The sequence below is a fragment of the Crinia signifera genome, chromosome 5, assembly GCF_055691185.1.
Source record: "Crinia signifera chromosome 5, ASM5569118v1, whole genome shotgun sequence".
Taxonomy (NCBI): Eukaryota; Metazoa; Chordata; class Amphibia; order Anura; family Myobatrachidae; genus Crinia; species Crinia signifera.
This window is the reverse complement of record NC_139221.1, coordinates 279129843-279152264: the sequence shown is the minus strand read 5'-3', so window position 1 is coordinate 279152264 and position 22422 is coordinate 279129843. Positions and strand designations below refer to the sequence as shown.

The 22422-nt window shown below is 44.6% G+C and overlaps 1 protein-coding gene across 7 annotated transcripts in view; it reads left to right on the top strand.

The window, feature by feature from the left end:
* Positions 1-22422, top strand: part of LOC146081108 (sodium channel protein type 5 subunit alpha-like) — a 388187-nt gene that overhangs the window by 134278 nt on the left and 231487 nt on the right. For all 7 annotated transcript variants that reach the window (XM_083189076.1, XM_083189080.1, XM_083189078.1 and 4 more), the window contains exon 4: positions 1528-1615. In XM_083189076.1, coding sequence (XP_083045202.1) covers positions 1528-1615 — 88 coding nt within the window. The remainder of the gene's footprint in view (positions 1-1527; positions 1616-22422) is intronic.

Here is a 22422-nt window from a genome sequence, read left to right as displayed (position 1 = left end):
AAAATGAGTCGCAGTTACTCGAATATCTTTGAAGTTCTTCTCAGATGCCTTTATGTTCGTTTTTTTAAAGTGTAGTTTCCAGTATATGATATGCATCATAAAGATCAGTTGGATTTTTTATTTCGAATAAGGCCACCACCATAGAAGCCCCATAAATATTTTGTTAAATTTTATGTTGAGTATTTATTCTAACTGAATTTTTCCCTGCAAAGGAGGTACTGTAGAACAGTGGTGTCTCTATAATGGGTGCAAGGTGCGTGGTGCACACGGGTCCCTTGTTCCAGGAAGCTCACACCGGAGTCGTTGGTGAATGGATCACAGGGTAAATGGATGCTGCGCTCAGGGCCAGTGCCATCACTAGGCAGGTCTAGGAATTTGCCTAGGGCGCCGACCACTGGAGGGTGGTACTGAGCCGCCGAGGAGAGGTACCATAGAGGTACCATAGAAAGCAGGGAGCGGGGAGCAGGTGAGACAGTGAGCTTCCCTTCCCCCCCCATCCCGCCCGTGAATCAACGCTGAACCCCCCCTCCTGGACACGGCCCTGGCTGCGCTTTAGACTCTGGCAGAGCACTAGGTTACACTATTGACGTGAGTCCCACTGCACTGCTGGTTAGACCGGAGGGCTCCAGACAAGATTGCGCACGATCCCCCTCCTTTCTTAACCTGGTTACACGTAAGGCTAGCAGTTCTTAAACTTTGGGTCCTGACCCCAAAGTGGGTCGCAACCATCTCAGCATGGGGTGCGATTCCAAGTTGCTGACAGTGACAGTCAAATTGATGACTTCTCTAATCTCTCAGTAATCCAAGGAGTCTTAAAAATCTGTTGAAATGTCTATTACTTCAGACGCTTCGCATCATTTTGTTCCTCTGCAATGCTACCACGCGGGGCCGGATTTCCCACTATGCAACCTAGGCGCTTGCCTAGGGCCCAGCGGGTACCAATCCGCCAAAAAGTTCTATAGTGGGATGTAATAGCATCCGAGTTTTAAAGGGGAAGTAATTTTGAAGGCACAACCATGTCCAGTAAATGACCTCCCCTTTAAAAAATGTCTGGCCGGCTTCCCGCACAGCCGCTGAACTCAGACACTATTATATCCCACTATAGGGCTTTTTAGAAGATTTTTTGGTGACTATGCTCAAATTATGGACTATGAATGTGTATAAAGTCATTGTAGTTTGGTTTATGCCAGGCACGGTCAAACTATGGCCCTCCAGCTGGTGTGAACCTACAAGTCCCATCATGCTTTCCCACAGTTTTGTCATTAGAGAATACTAAAACTATGGCAAGGCATGCTGGGATGTGTAGTTTTACAACAGCTGGAGAACCACAGTTTGGACATGCCTATTTTATGATCACAGACAAGAATTGTCAGCCCATCAGTAAGGTATGAATCAGCACTCTCCACCATACAAGCTCTGTGCACACATATACAATAATAGAACAATACATGTGTATTATATATATATATATATATATTGCATAAAAGCGAAATATTTTCCTTGACAGATGTTTTTTTTTTTTAACATTGTTCAGTATGTTTATAATGTGCACTATTCTCACAAACTGCGTGTTCATGGCGATGTCAGACCTTGGACCGTGGAGCAAATATGTTGAGTAAGTACCATTCATTTTTCTGTCTACAGTTATTCACTGAAAGTTTATGTAATACCTGTATTTAATGACAACTGTATTCCTTCACTTGCCAATCAAAGGGCATAGTGCTTGTCTCATTCATGTAATATGTCTAAAAGTGAAATAGTGTATGTTTCATCTTCGTTAATAAATGAAGAAAGCAAAATATATAAAATATATATATATATATATATATATATATATATATATATATATATATATATATATATATATAGAAAGAGGGAAACCTGCACTCTCACCCAGCCTTACAGCAATGGGGTGCCCATCTATGATGCATGTGGTAACATGCACCAAATGTAGTCCAGAATCCACACACCAGAAGGTGGGTGGTGATGGAGCATAGAAACATAGAAACATAGAATTTGACGGCAGATAAGAACCATTTGACCCATCTAGTCTGCCCCTTTTTTATCCTTCAGGTAATCTCATCCTTTTTTAATCCTTATTTCTTTGTAAGGATATTCATATGCCTATCCCAAGCATGTTTAAATTGTTCTACTGTCTTAGCCTCTACCATCTCTGGTGGGAGGCTATTCCACAGGGAACAGAGGACGACTCCTCCTTCCCTGTTCCTATTATCCCAGCTAACTCTGCCCTCCCCTGGTAGGGAGTATAGAGTGTAAGCTCCACTGGGGTAGTGACTGATGTCAATGTTCAAATATTCTCTGTACAGTGCTGTGGGATATCTGTGCACTATATAAGAAACTATTAATACATAAATATATTATGTCCCTTGACAAGCTGGGTAATGTATCAATATTGTCACACCCCCTCAAATTGACAAGCCGAGAACGCTTCCAATATTACCAGTTATTTTATAAAGCACGCACATATAGCACTCTCCAGTTTCTTGAAATGAAAAAGAGGGTTTTTCTTAGTATTCCAATAGTAGGTAATTTATTAGCAATGTAGTGTTACTCTTCATAAATGCTCCGACGTTTCGGTCCTATTAAAGGACCTTTATCAAGGAGCTTGGAGCAATGAGGTACACTTCAATCAGCGTAGTAGCCCTGCAGTACACATGGCTTTGCCCATTTTGTGAACAAATTTGTACTGCGATCAGATCTGAATAAGGGCCTAAGTTCAACGAGGATGCCTCTAAGAGTCATCCTCAATTTTGGAATAGACACAAGGGTGCCTCCAGATTCTGGAGCCCCTAGGCAGCTGTCTAATAGTAGAACCATCCCTGAGTGTACAGGACTATGGTGTATTTTCTGCTTTTATTAATCTGATATATTATCAGTACCTAGTTTTATGTAGTTTCCAAGGAGCCCAGACCATACACGCTCAAATGGTTGAGTCAAACCTCTGTGATGGCTGGCCACACCCCTAAACATGGCCTCTACTATTGCATTCCCCCCCCAGTAGGCTCTTCATGCCCCAGTCCGACACTGATTACCAGATTTTAGTAACAACCACCAACTATGTAAATGGTTAGAAATGATTATCATAAGGTGTATGGAGAACTTTAAGGTGCATGGCCAGCCTTAGCTACACAATTTTCATTTACCTTAAAAGTATTAGCACTAGGACTTTACTAATTAACTTCTATTTCACTATTGAGATGCCCTGCATGTGTTATGTAAATCCTACATAATATAATTCAGTTGAACAGAATATCTTCAAATGCCAGTAACAAGCCAGGTTTTAACTACTTATTTTTATTATTCTTATAATAAATTAGTGATTTTTTGCTAAATACAATTGGTATTATGTAGTGTTTTTAAAACAGCGGTAATCCTTTAACTGCTTCTGATAGAATAAATAGTTTGCAACATCGGATCCCTATGGATTCTGATTGGCTGAAAGAGCTTCTTATGCTTCACAGAAGTAGTTAGTGGGATTAATTCATACTGCCTATCATTATTTGTAATGATTAGAGATGTGCGGCGGCCACTTTTTCGGGTTTTGGTTTTGGATCTGGATCTCCCTTCGTGTTTTGGATCTGGATTGGTTTTGTCAAAACCACCCTTGTGGGTTTTGGTTTTGGATCTGGATTTTTATGAAAAAATGCTAAAAATGGCTAAAATAACAGAATTTGGGCCTGTTTTTGCCCCTAAAGTATTATTAACCTCAATAACATTAGTTTCCACTCATTTCTAGTCAATTTTGATCACTTCACAGCTTACAAAATTGTTTTCATTTACTGTAGTTGGGCCAAAAGGGTATTCCGAGGTAGCTGGATGACTAAGCTAAGCGACAGCAGTGGGCATCACATACATGTGGACCTTACACTTCCAACCTGGCACATCTTGGAAGCAGAGCGGCACTGCAGGGGGCAGAGAGGGTGGCAGTTTAATAAACTATCCCAAAAAAAGAGAAATGCTCCAAAGAGCAAAAAATACAAAGAGGTATCTGCCTTGTCATGACTGGTGGTAGCAGCTTCAGCACTTCTATCAGGTTGCTGATCTCCCACTATTTCCTCCTCCATCATCCTACAAAAATGTGTTTTTATTTTATTTATTACTTTTATTTTTCTTACTTTACACTGGACACAGCCTGTCACACTGGACACTGGACACTGCCCCTGGACACTGCCCCTGGACACTGGACACAGCCCGTCACCCTGGACACAGCCCCTGGACAATGGACACAGCCTCTGGACACAGCTCCTGTACACTGGACACAGCCGTCACACTGGACACAGCCCCTGGACACAGCCTCTGGACAATGGACACAGCCTCTGGACACCCCCCCTGGACACAGCTCCTGTACAGTGGACACAGCCGTCACACTGGACACTGGACACCGCCCGTCACCCTGGACACAGCCCCTGGACAATGGACACAGCCCGTTACCCTGGACACAGCCTCTGGACACCGCCCCGGGACACAGCTCCTGTACACTGGACACAGCCGTCACACTGGACACTGCCCCTGGACACAGCCCATGGACACTGGACACAGCTCCTGTACACAGCTCCTGTACACTGGACACAACCCCTGTACACTGGACACAACCCCTGTACACAGCCCCTGTACACTGGACACAGCCCCTGTACACTGGACACAGCCCCTGTCACACTGGACACAGGCCCTGTACACAGCCCCTGAACACTGGACACAGCTCCTGTACACAGCTCCTGTACACTGGACACAACCCCTGTACACTGGACACAGCCCCTGTACACTGGACACAGCCCCTGTACACTGGACACAACCCCTGTACACTGGACACAAACCCTGTACACTGGACACAGACCCTGTCACACTGTACACAGGCCCTGTCACACTGGACACAAGCCCTGTCACACTAAACACAGCCCCTGTACAGCCCCTTGTACACTGGCCACTGCAGCCCCTGTACACTGGACTTGTGTACAGCAGCCCCTGCAGACCCTAATCGAGTGAGCAGCAGCAAAATAATATATTATTATTATAGCACAGCACACAGCACAGAGCACAACCACCCTCTTCCCTCTCCTATGCTGGAGTAAAGATGGCGGGGCGCGCGTGCGTCTTATATAGAATCCAGATCCCGCGAGAATCCGACAGCGCGATGATGACGTTTTGCCTCGTTTTCGGGTCCGGAATTTAGGCGGGAACTCCCGAGCCGGCTCGGATCCAGACTCGGATCGCGATATGCGGATCTGTCAGGTCCCGGAGATCCGGACCCGCTCATCTCTAGTAATGATACAACAAATGTGAATAGGCAGGAATTGAATTTTGTAAGAAATGCACATACAGGAGTTTCCCAGTCTCTAAGTAGAAGCCTCAGTGCAAAATATATAATAATAGTAGTTTAAATATAAATGTTTATAACGTCTTACATGAAATGTCTTTTGACAATTTAGGGGCTCAACATGTGGGGGGTATTCAATGTGGGATTCCGACTGTAGGAACGTCTCAGCAGTCGGAATCCGGGGCCATTTTTGGCCAGCTCACCTGCAACTCGACAGGCGAAATTCAATGTTCTGCCTGTCAAGTGGGGAAAAGGGGGCGTGTTGGCTAAAACGGCCACGGATTGTAGAGAAATGGCCAAGTTTCCGTCAGCTGGTTTAAAAGTCGGGCCTGTTTTGTCAAAATCCACCATCAATGCTTTCGGAAACTGCAGCATTGAATATGCACAGGGCACTATTTATCCTGTCGGACATAGGAGTCTACAGGGGGTTTGTACATGTTAGTTTGCCTAGCCAATATAGAGTGCATGGCCCAGGCCCCTTAATAAATATATATTGTAAATACAGGTCAGGTCTCCCTTATCTGTGTATTCCAAAAACCAAAATATTCCGAAAAATATTCCGGTTTTTCAGAATATTTAGTTTTTTGGGGGGGTCTCCCCCCGCCCCTTTTTTTCATACTTACCTCATCCCCCGATGTCCACAGAGGCCTTGAGGATCCTGTTCAGTGGGATCCTGGTCCCAGGGGTGCATTGTGCGAGTGCACAGGTGCGCCAGTGATGTTAATGCAATGCATCCCTGGGACCCGAGATGCTGCTGAAGAAGATCCTGAAGGCCACGGGGACAAGGACCATCAGGGCAAGATCTGGGGACTAGGAAAGTATGGGAAAAAAAATATTCCAAAATCCGGAAAAATCCCTTATCCAAAATGCTCATGGTCCCGAGCATTTCGGATAAGGGATACTCAGCCTGTACTACTAGTGCATCTGCATGCATGATTCATAGCATTAAGGCTCTGTAGATAATACACCATAGTGCTGTGCAGTATAAGTGCACAGTCTGGAACCTGATCCCTATAGGAGGAGGTGGGCACCCAGATAGTGGGGCCTTGTGGGCCATTCCGACCCTGGCTGTATATACATAATGGCAGATTCCGACTAGACAATAACTCTACAATGCAAGTTTTGTATACAAATAATAAAATAAAAAGTATTTCCATTGTCTGATTGATGGTTTGTTACCAGCTATAGAGCAGTGGTGATGGGATCCTCCTCCTGTATGAGGGGCTTGGTTGTTCTTAAAGAATGACTTTATCCTTTCTGCTGTAAAGCCCCGTACACACGGGGGGAGATATATTGCTCAGGAATATATTGCTAGCAATATATTCCTGAGCAATATATTGCCCAGTGTCTCCTTTGCATCAGCGACCAGAGATGGTCGCTGATGAAAAGGAACCTCTGCTGGGGGAGCCGCAGAGGTAATTAGCTGGTCGCAGGAGACCAGCGATTACAATGGGGCAGAAAACGGGAGCGCGCACCCGGCGATTTATCGCTGGTGCGCACTCCAATCACTGGCAATATGGTCGCCTGCGACCATATTCCCTGCGATTATAGCCCCTATCGCCCCCGTGTGTACACAGCTTAACTCTAATACTGATGTATGTGATTGTGTTTTGCTATATTTTCTGTTATGTGTTCTATGTCTGTCTTTTAATTGTTGTTTCATGTATATTGATGTCTGTATCTTAATAAAATGCTTCGCCAGGGCTTTCTTATCTTGTGAGACTCGCTAGGCACGTAAGTAAACCCAAAACTCCACCATGCTCTCTCATGAAGTTCCCAATCTCACCGGTTATGCTGCATCGCAATGTTGGGCCTATCCACCTGCATTCTGTCATTCAGAGATCAGGGATTTGATACATATTAGTCTTAGTTTTCTCTGTTATATTCTGGTCGGTCATTGTGAGCTACAAGACGTTGTGTAGAGTATATTTTATTGTGGTCTAAATTGGGGCTGTGAACAGTGTACAGCATGGGTCTTTAAACTGTGGCCCTCCAGATGTTGTGAAACTACAAATCCCAGCATGCCTTGCCACAGTTTTAACACTCCCTTGTAGCAAAACTGTGGCAAGGCATGCTGGGATTTGTAGTTTCACAACATCTGGAGGGCTGCAGTTTGAAGACCCATGGTGTACAGTATTACTGTATGTTGAATTGTGAATTATATACAAAGGACATCCGAAATAGCAAAAAAATTTTTTTTTTACCATGTACAGTGGTGTTTCCCAACCTCGGTAGGGCATACTTACAGTCCTGGTTTTAAGGATAGACATACTCAAGCAAAGGTGCCTTAATTAGCACCTCAGTTATTGCAATATAACCCTCTGTGCTCAAGCATGGATAGCCTTAAAACCTGGACTGTTAGTTTGCCTTGGGAACTGAGGCTATGCTGCATTGTATACGATAAATATGTTTATGCAAAAGAGTTAGAGGTTTAAGAAATAGATTTTCAGCTCAATTCTTTACATTCATAAATCTGAACTAATGGCACATTTTTTTTTTTGCACAAAAGGAAACAGAATTGTATATGTAATAGATATTTTGCTAACATCATCTCAAAGTCATGCTGGACCAAATATTCTATCATTGCTGGAATAAATATTATAGTATCCATCTTTACTTTGACCCTTGCCTAGAATGCTATTTTATACTGTAGATGTGTTTGTATAGGTCAGGACACTTTTTTGCTATTACTCTTCATTTCTTAAGCCAGCTACAGTATATCCTGCACAATAAACACGCAAACCAGCATGGAACAGGATGATGGCCGCTCACTGCCTCAAACGGGCACGCAACAGTCTAGGGCCGGGATGTATCAACGCTTACCGCTGCGCTGACATCCCGTTTTCGAGGCTTTTGTCCTTCTTCCTGATGTATCAATAATGTTTCACATTTTTCATTTCCGCATTTTGAAAGTCTCGCAGTGTTCCCGCAGCGAAGTATACTTACATTGGTCTGAATGTAAGTTGACGTCCTGTGATATGTATTAATATTCGTGATGCCCTTTGTTGTTTCGCCAAGTTTGACTGGCGGTATTGGTCTGGAGAGGAGGCGGGACCTGGGTGTAAGTTGGAGGTGTGGAGGGGAAAACACATCCCCCGGGTGCCTGAGCCAAGGGACAGCTTCTTTGACATGTGGGTGTCTGACCAGGGGCAGGAGGTCAGGATGAAAGACCTCTGCTGCTGGGAGCCTGAGCGGGTAGTGAGGCGGCATGCTGCGAGAGGTAGGGAGTGTGGGACCGGCGCCGGGTGACGGGTCGGAGCATTCTCCTGCCGGCTGGAGGGGGGAGGAGTGCAGGACTGCTGCCGGGAGCCTGAACGGGTAGTGAGGCGGCATGTTGCGAGTGGTAGGGAGTGTGGGACCGGCGCCGGGTGACAAGACAGGGGTCGGAGCAATCTCCTGCACTCCTCCCTCCCTCCAGCCGGCAGGAGATTGCTCTGACCCTTGTCTTGTCACCCGGCGCCGGTCCCACACTCCCTACCACTCGCAACATGCCGCCTCACTACCCGTTCAGGCTCCCGGCAGCAGTCCTGCACTCCTCCCCCCTCCGAGGGAGAACAGACACAAAAAAAAAAAAACTCGAAAAAATATCGGAGGAGGGCACAGTATACGCAGCCCAGAAAAAAATAATACATAAAGCGGAAAGTCCCGCAAAACGGATGCGATACAGGCACGAAAAAAAACAGGTAACACCCACGAATATTGATACATCCCGCCCTAGGTCATTTAGGTTGGTTTTAAACCCTGTCTGATACACACAACTTTAGGCTGTTAATGAAGCCTGTGTAGTGTATGATGGATCTCATGCAGTGATTGGCCAGCTTTACATATCCAGATGTTCCCAAGTTTGTAGTTGGTTGTCACAGAACAGCCTGTAGCCAATCATGTCATTAGAGTGTTCACAGAGAGGCTTCACATGTTTGCAGTGATCACAACAATTGTAGAATTATGTGGATCTCAGGGACCTATGAATTATACAATTTGATGTGCTGCAGTAGCTCACTGTTGCTGCATCCCTTTGTAATTCATGGCTTCCCGTACCATAAGACTTACCCACATGCCCATTAAATAAATATAAGTCCTTCCACATGCCACCAGGCCACCTCAGACCCCCACGCTCACACTTAATTGCCAGTTGAATCTCACTTATGCCATTAGCTCCTGCAAATGTGTTAAGTGCAAGTCACACATTCCCCAAGCAATCAGACCAGGCCAGCTCCACATGTCCATCAGACTATTGCATGCCTCTTAAGTGCCAATTAGTCCTCCCCTATGCCATCAGACTCCTCCACGTGTTCCCTAAGTGCCAATCAGTCCTCTTCATGCCATTAGAACCCTCACACATACCCCTTAAGTGTCAATTGGTGCACCCTCACTCCATCAGATCCCACACATGCCCCTTAAGTGCCAATCAGACTTCACACTTGTTATCAGACTCCCCCATGTGTCCCTTAAATGCAGAGCACAGCTCTGCCACACCATCAGACCTCCCTTTTACATACTCCTTAAATGCCAATTAGACCTTACCCATGCCATCAAACACCCCCACATGGCCATCAGACCTCTACATACTGTATCCCGTATCCTCCTTCTCATCTTCAGACCACCCTATCATTCCATTGCGCCAATTAGTCCTTTCACTTCATCAGACAACCCCATATACCTACTAGATGAATTCCACATGCCACTAAAGTGTGAATCAGATCCAGGCCCATGCTATAAGACCCCCCCCCCCCCCCCACACACACGCCGATTAAGTTCATATCGGCCAAGAACCTCCCATGCAACTTTTGCATCTTACCTACTGCAGAGACAACCTTCCTGGAGGACTGCTACTCTGCATGGCACATGTCATGATAGAGACTCTAACAATTGATGCACTGCTAGGGGACAGGCGGAGTCAGAATAATCACTGACGCTCTATCCCAGCACCACTAGAATGGTATATTCAAGTATTAATTTACTTTATGGCTATCAGGAGGATATTTCCTCACTGCTTAATGCAGATTGTGCAATATACAGTATGGCCCCTTAATGTCCATATAACAGTTTAGTTTAGTAAGTAATGCGGTATGTAGTTTTTTGATATGATGTTAGCCAGGGACGTGCGGTGAGGTAAATGGCTGAAGAGTCCCTGACAAGTACCAGAGCCAGATTTGCACACAATATATGAGCCATGGGGTACATGCCAGCATTATACACATGTGCAGCAGTATGCACTGCTGGATATTTGCTGAGTTTTGATAAGAGAGGTGCAGAAAAGGTAGCCAGGTGAGGCACTGCCTCACCTGCCATTGACTTTTTACTCCAGAGTTTTGACAGGATTAAAATATTATATTAAAAGGATTAGAATAATAAAAATAAGATTTTTTTTAAAATATAAATTATTTGTATTTTTGACATAATTTATCAATTCAAAACTCTGGCATATATGCTAGTATGACAGAAAAGGCTGTGCCTCACCTGCCTCACCCCACCGCACGCCACTGATTCTGGAAATATTTGTTTTTTTGTCCAAATATAGACTATTGCTCTCATTATCTGGATTGGAATCTATGGAAAGAAACGTGTTTATCATCTTTTTGTCCGTAAATGTAAACAGAAGATTCAAACGCACTCACCAAAAGCAATAAGTTGGCTTGTTTTACCCGTTGTGACAAAGACTTGTTTCGTACCAGCAATATGATAATCACCAGCATCTGCTGCTTTGAAATGCAATGACTTATCTCGTCATTGTAACAGAGAGAAAGGAAAATGCTGCAGGTTACACGGCACATGAAATATCTCCTGTCTACAGGATCAAAATCACTGCCACAGTGACTAACAGCCGCGCAGCAATAATAGATGCAATTGCAGTAGTCAGACATTGTCATGACAATGGGGGCCTAGAACTGCAAGGGACTAAGGGCCAGATTCTCTAAGCTTTAAAAGTGATAAAATGCAGAGTGATAAACAGCCAGCCAATCAGCTCCTGTCTGACATTTTTCAAACACAGTCTGTGACATAGCAGGTAGGAGCTGATTGGCTGGCTGTTTATCACTCTCTATTTTATCACTTTGAAGCTTAGAGAATCTGGCCCTAAAACCGCTGGGCACATGCCATAGATCTGGTGTCTGATGTTGTTGGGTGTGGTAGTCTAACCGCTGAAGTGTCTATAAGCTGGAAAATGTGTTTACTCTTAGTAAGAGATTCAGGGGTAGATGTATGAAGCAGTGATAACGGAGGAGAAGTGATAAAGTGCCTGGTACTTTATCACCGTCCTATCAGCTTTGAACTGTCCCTTTTTAAACCCAGTTAAATTAACAGTCAAAAGCTGATTGGCCAATGATAAAGTACCAGGCACTTCTCCTCCCTTATCACTGCTTCATACATCTACCCCCTATAGTAGGATGTTATTACAGACATTACAAAGTTAGTAACTGTATGATATGCAAGTGATCCTTTGTGAATAACAAATTACCATAATGCAGCATTGTGGAATCAGTATTATAGTATATCAGTCCTGAAATAATTCATGAACATTTTAGCATGTAACTGACTCTGTCATTTTATTGTCAGCTGAGAACGATCATACCTCTCATTCTCTCTGGGAACAGAAAGGGGTACATTAGCCCCCACTGTCTAATTATACAAACAGTATGGAACACTCTTACATTGTGCGAAGCTTCTCTGAGAACTACCGTATTCCATTGTGTTGGCGGATGTATAAATGGTCTTTTTGAGCTGCCACCGCAAGACGATATGATGTACTGTATGATATGAATAGATGTGATTACATGTACGACACTGTCAGGGAAGTGACTATGTTTGCTGTATGGGACTGACTAGAAATGATTTAGTATATGTGATAATTATTACTATGCATATGTTACTTTGCTATGTGTTAGTTTATATAGGCTTTTTTGTGTGGCACAGTGTGGGAATGATTATACTATATGCTATTGTTATTGTACTTTATGACTGCTTTTATGTGTGTCTTACCGTATGGCTGCCACTATGTGTTTTAGTATATGGCTAATATAGTTTTAAAGCAGCAACCTTTAAAGCATGTTTTTAAAGCGGCAATTATCCTACTTGGTTTTGGCTTGTAGAGTAAATGGTTGCCGCTTTAAGCATCCGGCATCTTGCACCGTATTACATTTATCCCTCTTTGTGTGTGTGTTGCAGCCTAGCTACATATAAGCTCTGTGTGACTTGTAAGCGCTGCAACGTAGCATTTTGTATGCAGATACAGCAGGTGTGGTATAAGTAGCTGACAGTGGGGATTCCCATGGTCAGTATCCTGACATCGGAATCCCGACTGCCGGTGTCCCAACAGGGGGGCGAGTGCAAAGAAGCCCCTTGTGGACATGCTGCAATCGCCACCCTGTGGCCCCCCAAGAGGGAGAATAGCCCCTATAAGTAGGGATACCGATTGTCGGCCGGCAGTTTAAAAGTCAGGATTCTGAGGTTGGGGTACTGACTGTCGGAATCCCGACTGTCGGCAGGTCATCCGGCACCCGATACAGCTGCAGTTGCACACAGAATATAGGCATGCTGCATACTGTATCTGCTCCGTTTTGCAAATCAGACACATTTTAATGGAAAAGTTGCAAAAAAGTCCTCCATTCAGTACCTTTTTGCAGTCTGTCTCCCAGACTCCCACCCGTCTACATTCTATTTTATTCTTAATGCTATGGACCATCTCACCTTCCTCTCCAAACATATAATTTCCTCTTCCCCTCTTTTACAAGCCCTACAATGGCTTCCCATTTCCCTTCAGAATGCAATTCATACATTCCTACATCTCTGACAGGGGGGTATTTAATCACAGCTACTTTTTCCGCCGGGTGGAAAAAGTGGCCGAAGCACGTCAATGGGGATTCCCTCATTCTCGGGGAGGAGGCGCAAGTGTCAATACAGGGGATCCATAGGTCATTTTGGGAACCAGGGCTTGGCCAAGAGCCCAGTGCTGGTTAGAGAAAGACAGAAGGACCCCTGTATTTATGCGGCTAGTTATAGCTGGACCAGTCAACCCCACACTGGTTTTATCATTTATTAATTTTTCTTATTTTTACACATGGAAGCCTGCACAAATCTACATGATCCGTGCAAGCTTCTAGATAACGAGCCTGGAAAAGGGGGTTTACTTTTGGTACTTGTTTCCTAGCACGGCCACACCAATTTCGATCGGGGTGGTCGTGTCGGAAAAATCGCGTCGGTCGCATCGCATGCGATGCGACCGACGCGATTTTTTTTTTTTTTTATCAAATGTGAATAGGGTCCCCGTGAGGGGACGCATATACCTTTGAAGTTATACGCGTTCGCTCGCCACGCTTCGGGCTCGGTGGCTCGCTGCACTCGCCACACTTTATATTCTCAACTCCATGCCGACGTGGATAGTAGGGGAATGAAAAGGTCGGAGGACGCGCACCGCCACCCCTCGCCGGGCTCGCTTCGCTCGCCACGCTTCAGGTTCACGTCAATCGTGGGGTGGGGTTTACGCTGTAAAATTGGGGGTCTAGGGAATATTTTACATTGAATCCACGATTGACGTGAACCTGAAGCGTGGCGAGCGAAGCGAGCCCGGCGAGGGGTGGCGGTGCGCGTCCTCCGACCTTTTCATTCCCCTACTATCCACGTCGGCATGGAGTTGAGAATATAAAGTGTGGCGAGTGCAGCGAGCCACCGAGCCCGAAGCGTGGCGAGCGAACGCGTATAACTTCACAGGTATATGCGTCCCCTCACGGGGCTCGCTGCACTCGCCACGCTTCGGGCTCGGTGGCTCACTGCGCTTGCCACACTTTATATTCTCAACTCCACGCCGACATGGATAGTAGGGGAATGAAAAGGTCGGAGGACGCGCACAGCTCGCCACGCTTCGGGTTCACGTCAATAGTGGGGTGACGACGGGGCCATATATAATGTGAAATGGGTCATATTGGCCCATTTCACATTTTTTACTATGTGAGATGAACTTTATCAAGTCCATCTCAATGTTAAAAATTATTTTAACATTGAAGCCTATGGGGAAATCGGGGGCATCGCGTCGGTCGCGTTGGGGCCAATGTTAATGGTCGCGACCGACGCGATGCCCCCGATTTTCCCTTTGCCGGCAAAATGGACCTGATTTCAAAGGATTGTGGCCGTTCTAGGAAACAAGTACCTTACTTTTCATTTATATTTTATAGCTGAATTCACAGATGAACTCTATAGAACACTACAGACACATACATCGGTGTTCTATCGATGGTGTAGTCATTCGTACACCTGAATTTGTATGAGTTTTATGTTCGTAAAAACAAAAAATTCTACGAATTTGGGTGATTCAGTGGCATAACTATGGTGTGGCAGCCCCAGCTGTGGCTTGGGGGAGCCATCCCCCCTCGCATGCTGATTTCCCCGCACGCATGGGAATGGAAGTCATAAACATCCATTCACAGCGGGAGAGAAATCATTTGATGGTCATCAACCATCGATTGACTTCTACAGTGCGCGCAGATCTGACATCTCTCTGGTATGTCAAATAAGCAATTTGCAGTGGCCGCTCACACCAAGCAGCTGCACATGCGCATACATGTGTATGCACATACGCAGTGCCAAACCATCGCTCTCCTCTGCAAACGCGCAAGTGTGCGTATGGATTAGGATCAGAGCCCATATTTGTTGCCACTGAATGGTACACACTGTGCATGTTACGTTGGATGGGGAGAACTGCTTATAATTTGCTGTATTGAATGATTATTTGTGTGTCTTTTTGTGCACAGTATATATGGAATTAATGTATGCATGACCATGTATGGTTTATATATGTGACTAGTGTTCCCAACTCTTCTGTAAAAATAACCCAAACAACAGTTCTTCAGTATTGATAACATTGGCATAAAGAACCTTATTTACCAGCGTAGGTATCAATATACGTGTTACCTGCCCCTGGGCGGTGGGCATCGGGCTGATGCACAGTGTAAAAAAAGATTAAAAACTATTGTTTTCTACTGTAGAACTATGAGTCCCAGCAAGCCTACCCCGCATGCTGGGGCTTGGAGAACCACAAGTCCCAGCATGCGGGGCATTAAAGGGCCCGCTGGCACTTGTAGTTCTACAGTACAAAAAATAGTTAAATAAAACACACTGACACCCTGAAAAATAAAAGTTTAATACACACATAACACACACACTGATACTTACCTACCTTGAGCCCGTAGGTCGGTCCCTGGATCCTGGGTCCGGGGTCCGGGGCTCCTGGACAGAAGAGTCCGGTTCCGGGGCCTTGGTCCTGGTTCCGGGGCTGGTCCGGGGTCCTGGGCTCCAGGGCTGATGTCTCCGGGGTCCAGGATCCGAAGTAGTCCAAAAGGGGTTCCTAAGGAAGGAAATCCTACTCACCTGGTCCCCGGCGACGACCTCGGCATCCTCTCCGGCAGACGCGCTGCTCCCGGCTGGTACCCGCTCACGGACTGGAGAGGTGCAGAGATGTTTCATCTTCCGCGCCTTTCCTCCGAATGATTCTATTGGCCGCCTAGCGGCCAATCAGGAGCCTAGCTCCTGATTGGCCGCTAGGCGTCCAATAGAATCATCCGGAGGAAAGGCGCAGAAGATGAAACATCTCTGCGCCTCTCCAGTCCGTGAGCGGGTACCAGCCGGGAGCAGCGCGTCTGCCGGAGAGGATGCCGAGGTCGTAGCCGAAGACAAGGTGAGTAGGATTTCCTTCCTTAGGAACCCCTTTTGGACTACTTCGGATCCTAGACCCCGGAGACATCAGTATTTATGTGCAAAACATGCATGGAACCACATTATCTTCCGTGACCAGATACATAAAAGCTAATTGCTGATTGGTCGCAGTGGATAAATGCAATGCAAGTACCTAAGCACTATAGTTAAACAGCAGCTTTGTGATGAATAAAAGGCAGCGAAACCAAAATCATGTTAATGCAGTTTATTCTATGTGCATAAAAAGGACAAAGGGACGTTTAGTAGCAATCAGGATGTAAAATAGCGAAAAAGGATGGAAGTGTAGGCATATATTTAACATCACTTGTATAAGCTCCATCTTTGCCGGCACTTCAGGCGTAGGCACCTGGTATTATAGCACACATGGCTGGATACAGTTCAATGTACATTACAGGTGGGGGTGCAGAGGCATGAAAGCTTTTAAAAGGGATCTATCTAATCCAGCAGCACTGTACAAATATCTGCCGCCCACACATGCGTCTCTGATTAACTTCACATTTAGATTTATCAATGTATGAGGAAACTCGGTGGTAAGGAAATCTGTGTAATTCCTGTATTTCAGATATTCTGATAGTTATGTTAGTACCAACATACAGAAAAGCATCCTGACGGAGGGGGTTATTCTGATTCACTCAGAAAGGCACAATCACTCTCTAATGGACAAAACCATGTGCACTGCAGGTGGGGCTGATGTAACAGGGGCAGAGAGAGTTAGATTTGCGTGGGGGTGTACTTCAAACTGATTTCTATATTGCAGTGTAAAAATAAAGCAGCCAGTATTTACCCTGCACAGAAACAATAAAACACCCAACTCTCACTCTCTCTGCACAAGTTACATCAGCCGCACCTGCAGTGCATATGGTTTTGTCCATTAGAGAGTGATTGTGCCTTTCCGAGTGAATCAGAATAACCCCTGATGAGTACACTGCTTGGTGCTAATTCACAGCACCAGTGCACCATGATATATGGGTATGGGTCAAAGGGTTAAGTTCGGCACCTGCGTTAAGGTTGACATGACTAAGCTCGACAGTGTTGGAAGGTTGACACAAGCATTATGTCGACAAAGGGAAGGTTGACAGTCAAAAAGTAGACATGAGTTTTCCACATTTTTCAATCCCAAGTGTAGACATACAGTAGTCAACATGGACACGTCTAAGTGTACTGCGTCCCCTCGCTGTGCTCGCGATGCTTTGGGCACAGCGCCTTGCTGCGCTCAGCAAACTATTTTATTATCCCATCACGCCGTAGTGGATGGTAGGGTATGAAACCCCGCCTGTCGGCTAAGAGAAAAAAGTGAAAAACTCATGTTGACCTTTTGACTTTTGACCTTCCCTAATTTTTTTGTCGACCTTCCGACTTCCATATCCCTAAAATACCGTGGCTAGCTGCAATTAGACCAGCACATGTTAGTTATTAAATAATATTCTTCATTTACATTGGACGTTCTATGTATCGCAGCAGTGTATCGAAGCAGTGTATCAACACAGTGTATTGCCACCCGATTCCCCGCAAGCCGTCTGGAAATGCAATACATATAATGCAGTACTTTAAAATGTGATGTATTCCATTCGACCCTCCCCACCAGGAGAAGGGGTCAGAGTCAGAGGTCGGACCTGCATGTAAGTCCGACCTTAGACTTAGGTCCAATGCATACAGGACGGCAAATCGGATCCGATGGGACATCAAACCAGGGCCGGATTATAATGGGGGCACAAGGGGTCAGTATCCCTGGGCCCCCCCTCTATCTAGGGGCCCCCTGTTGTTGGCATGTATTTATTTTATTTTTTTAGCTAATGGTTTTGTGCATGGGAGTGGGGTAGTGCTGCAGCTTCACCTATCTGCCAATGTGACAATTATTAATGGTGATGAGCACAAGGAGTCAAGGCACACTAACTGCACAAGTGTGCAGTGCGTTACTGGGAGTTGACTAAGTCCCATAAGACTTTGCACAAGAGGTCAGAGGCTGAGTGGCTTGTGCTGAGCTCTGCTTGGTGGAGCTCATCATATGCTTCTCAGGCCCATGAAGGATAGCAGCAGCAGCTGCCTTGTTATGGGAGGGTTTTTAATCAGAGGCAGCAGTGAGCCTGGTAATGACAAGTAGGAGGGGGCCCCCCTTTCTAAAGTGCCCCAGGCCCCCCGAAGGCTTAATCCAGCTCTGCATCAAACACATCCGGCCCAAATCGCAGTAGTGTATGGGGGAAGAATAGAATTTGTCCGGTATCTGGCTGATAGTTCTGCAGTCAATTGGTCAACACCATATGGTTGACATTCACATAAGAAAAAAAGTTTAAAAAAAATTTAAACAAGTGAAAAAAATATCGACATTTAGTATTTCATACTTTAACATCCACGTGGACTCAGATTGGGAATGGTGTGCTGAGGGAAGTGAGGTGTCTGGCCTGAAGCATGACGAGATAAGCGGGAAACTAATTGGGAGTCCACATGTTAAGGTGTCGACATTGACTTAAAAAAACAGAAATATTGACCTTTTTTCACGTTGACCTTTTGATAGCGTCAACCTTTTCCATGTTGAACTTTTGCTTGTGTTGACCCTTTATATATATCAACCTTGTGCATGTCAACCTTTTGGTGTTAACCTAGGCACTGTTGACCCTTTATGCCATAACCAGTTATATAGGACCTCATTCCGCTACCTAGTTATACCATACTTGCCTATTTTGAAAACTAGTTTCGGGCTGATTATAGTTGGTAATCTAATTTTACACAGTGCCCCATTGAGGGGGCGTGTCATGCTCCACCCAAAGGGCGTGTCTAGTTCCATATACTGTATGATTGTGAAAAGAGATTGTGAACGTGGTACCTAGAAGCGTGGGTGTGTACTGCTACATCTGAGAGGAATCTTGTAAAATGACTTATATCTAAATGTAGATGAGCCCCAAAGCAGTTAGTAAGAGCTACTATACTTGGTAAAGTGCTGGGAAATGGTGCTGAAGATTCAATGTAAATGTATCTATCTCTCATTCCTTTTTTTCCAAAAATATAACCGTGTAATGTGGGCTAGGTGAAATGAGGGAGATTGCTAGACTAATGAGGGAGAGAGGGAGATTGCTGCTGTTTCAGGGAGTCTCCTGCAGAATGCAGGAGGGTAGGCATCTATGAGTTGTACTGACAGAGGCACTCTCTCATAAGCTGGTATCTAGCAGTGTTTTCCTGCCATGAACATGTTAAATATTGAGCAGCCATTCATGTCAGGACACATACTGTATAGAGCAGGAACTCTGAGAAAAATCAATTTTAAATGTGCTGTGGAAACATTGCTGGGCTGCAGGATGCAGCACAAAACACAGATACATAAGAACAATCCTTTTCTTCATTTAAATCAGTCTCATGTTTGATAATCTTCTGTTACAAATGACCATAAGTATTTATTTTTCGGCCTAGTCATTTGTGGTAATCCCTGATCCAATTAACATTTATGTAAATACAGGGAAAGCAGCCGTATTTGAGGGCTGATCATGGAAATCACGAGCTTCCCTAAGAACTAATGGGGAGATTTATAAAACTTGTAGAGATATAAAGTGGAGAGGGTTAAATTACAAACCAATATGCTCCTACCGGTCTGGTTGGTACTTTATCTCTCTCCACTTTGTCCAAGCTTTGATACTCCTCTAAGAGACTGAATGTTAGTCCTTCCCACAAAATGTCTGTCTCCACTGTGTCATTCTCCAGACTACGCTGTGAATATTGATTTTCCTCATGGGTTTGTCAATAATTTCCTATCTACATAATTTTCCATCGAATGTGACATTCGGACATAGCAGTGTCTACAAAATTAGACTATTTTTAGTATTACATAGGATATTTCCAATGGCTAAATTCACCTCAGAGTAGTTCACAGACAGGTCTAACAACGATGTTATGGCTTCAGTAATAGTACAAAAAGAGCCTTGGATTTTGTACAAGAAGTGAGTCATTTTATTCCACATTGAGGGACAGATTGATTAAGCTCGGTGAAGTGATAAAGTGTCTGGTTTTATCACCGGCCAATCAGCTCCTACCTGTGAAGTTACAGGCTTGGTTTGAAAAATGACATGTAGGAGCTGATTGGCCGGTGATAAAAACCAGACCCTTCATAACTTCACTGAGTTTAAGAAATCTACCCCATCATTCTGATTCTGATTCCCTAATCCATTTACCAAACCCCATAAGGGGCCCACACACAGGGAGATGCGCCTGAGTGATCTGAGCTAGATCACTCAGAATGCTTCAGCAAGATCGCTCAGCACACAGTGATGTGTCAGCGGCTGTGTACTGAGCGATCTGTCAGGGCTGGTGTTCTCCAGTGAGAACACTGGCCCTGGCCCCTGACCAAGTAATATCCAGCATGCTGGATATTAATCGCCAATCGATATCGACGCATGGGGCCATGTATCGCTAACGCTACAAGCAACCTAGTGCGATTGCTTAGAAAATGCCCCTAAATCGCTATGTGTGTAGGCTCCATTACGTACATGCGCACACACACATACTCTTTAAATTAGTTATAGTAATCCGGTCCCATTGGGTCCTTGGTTGGACCAATAAGCGTAATGGATAATGCGACTTTAACCACTAGAATCTAGCTATTTGTGGTCTTTACCTTTGAAGTCCTATTTAAGATGGTGCCCAATAGTGCAATTCAATTTTTGCTTTGTTCGGGTGCGATTAGCTGTTTGGAGACACTGTTGAGCAGAAATGTGCAAAAAATTACTTGTTAAGCCATTTTACACAGCTAAGCCATTGACACTTATGGGCTTCATTAGTGCGAAAAAAAAAACACATTCAATAACGCCTCCCAATCTCCCGTCACTTTGGAAGGGAGATCAGGCGCAATAAAGCAACTGAAACTTCCTTTACGTGATCATCACCGATTACCGGAATGGCCCTACAGGTGTGTCCATAGAAGCAGTGCAGTAGCTTGTGGTGGAACACTTCTGACAGAGCACCCATTGAATAAATCCATTCCAAACTGCAATGATACCTATTTGTTAACACCGTGCCATTGTGGTGGTGGTTTCTGCTAAATCGTCTCAATTTTCCAAAGCTGTGATCTTTGATCTCTACGATTGAGGAAAACCCTGACGAGGCTAAATAACAATTAGTTAATAATTCAAAAATAATTGCAAGTGAAATGCACTGCAAAGGTAAGTGTGACTTGTTAGTTACTGTAAACATAGAATAAGCGTCTAAAGAAAATAATAGGTAGAGGCTAAAGGGATTGTGGTATAGAGGCCAATGCAGGTGTGTTTATAACATATACATAAATGATTATCCCATACACATCAAATGACTAATTTTAAATACTGCTCCATGACCCCGGTGTTTTTAGATCAGAGCTGCTTGCTGCCTATCCCTGGTAAGAGCTGAGTATGATTTGTGTAATCCATGCTGCAAAGCAAGAGAACAGAACTCCCCATAATTCATCAACCTTCCATCTCCCGATCTAGGTTATGCTCATTAATGAATTGATTTCCAGGATGTTGCGCCCATGCTTGATCTAATTATTGCCCGTCCATATGGAGCTGCTGTATCTGTATTGAAGCTTCCATTTATTTGCATACTCATGTCTTCAACGTTGTCTACTTAACAGACACTATTAATATTGTTCAGCATGTGCATGATTAACTGCGCTGTAATATCTGCATGGAGGGTCAGTGAATTCCAACTGTCCAACAGAGAGCTATAATGTTGGGAGTGTTGTGCCGTGACAGAAAGGCCCCTTGCAAATGCCTAGTTTCTTTCTTATTAGTAATAGTGCAGAATTAGTATATTTTACTTTATATAATGATTACACTAGGATTAGTACCTATCACCTTTTGTAATAGATTATGTCACCAAAATGATAAATACATAAAATAACTGGGGTAAAATGTATACAGCTTGTCACGTGTGTGGCCTGCGCGGTGCTGAGAGAGATAATACCCCACGTCCATACTCCAACTGTACCTCTTAGGCAGGTACAGTAGGGCCATCTTTTTTGGGTCACCAACTGCCCATTGTAAGTATAGGAAAGGGGTCTCGTTGCCATGCCCCCTTTACCAATGGCCTCTTTTCCGAATTTGTACCAGTTTTTGCTCTTCAGATGTCGGAGGGTATACCCACATCATGCTTTTTAGTGATTGAAAGAAGCGAGATACTGTATATACAGTAAGTGCTGGCTCCAAGAAATAGCCAATATAGTACACATATATCACAGCCACCTTTCCCTTAGAGCTGAACATGCTCACAAGCACCCAGGAAAAATGGGAGATGCTGCAGCAACAGCAATGACAACTGAGTTGAGAATGGTGTAAAATATATACCAAAAACAAAGCAAATCTTGCACAGATGTGCACAGCCAGGAACAGAAACCTGGGCTGAGGTCAGGGCATGCAGCACGCAAG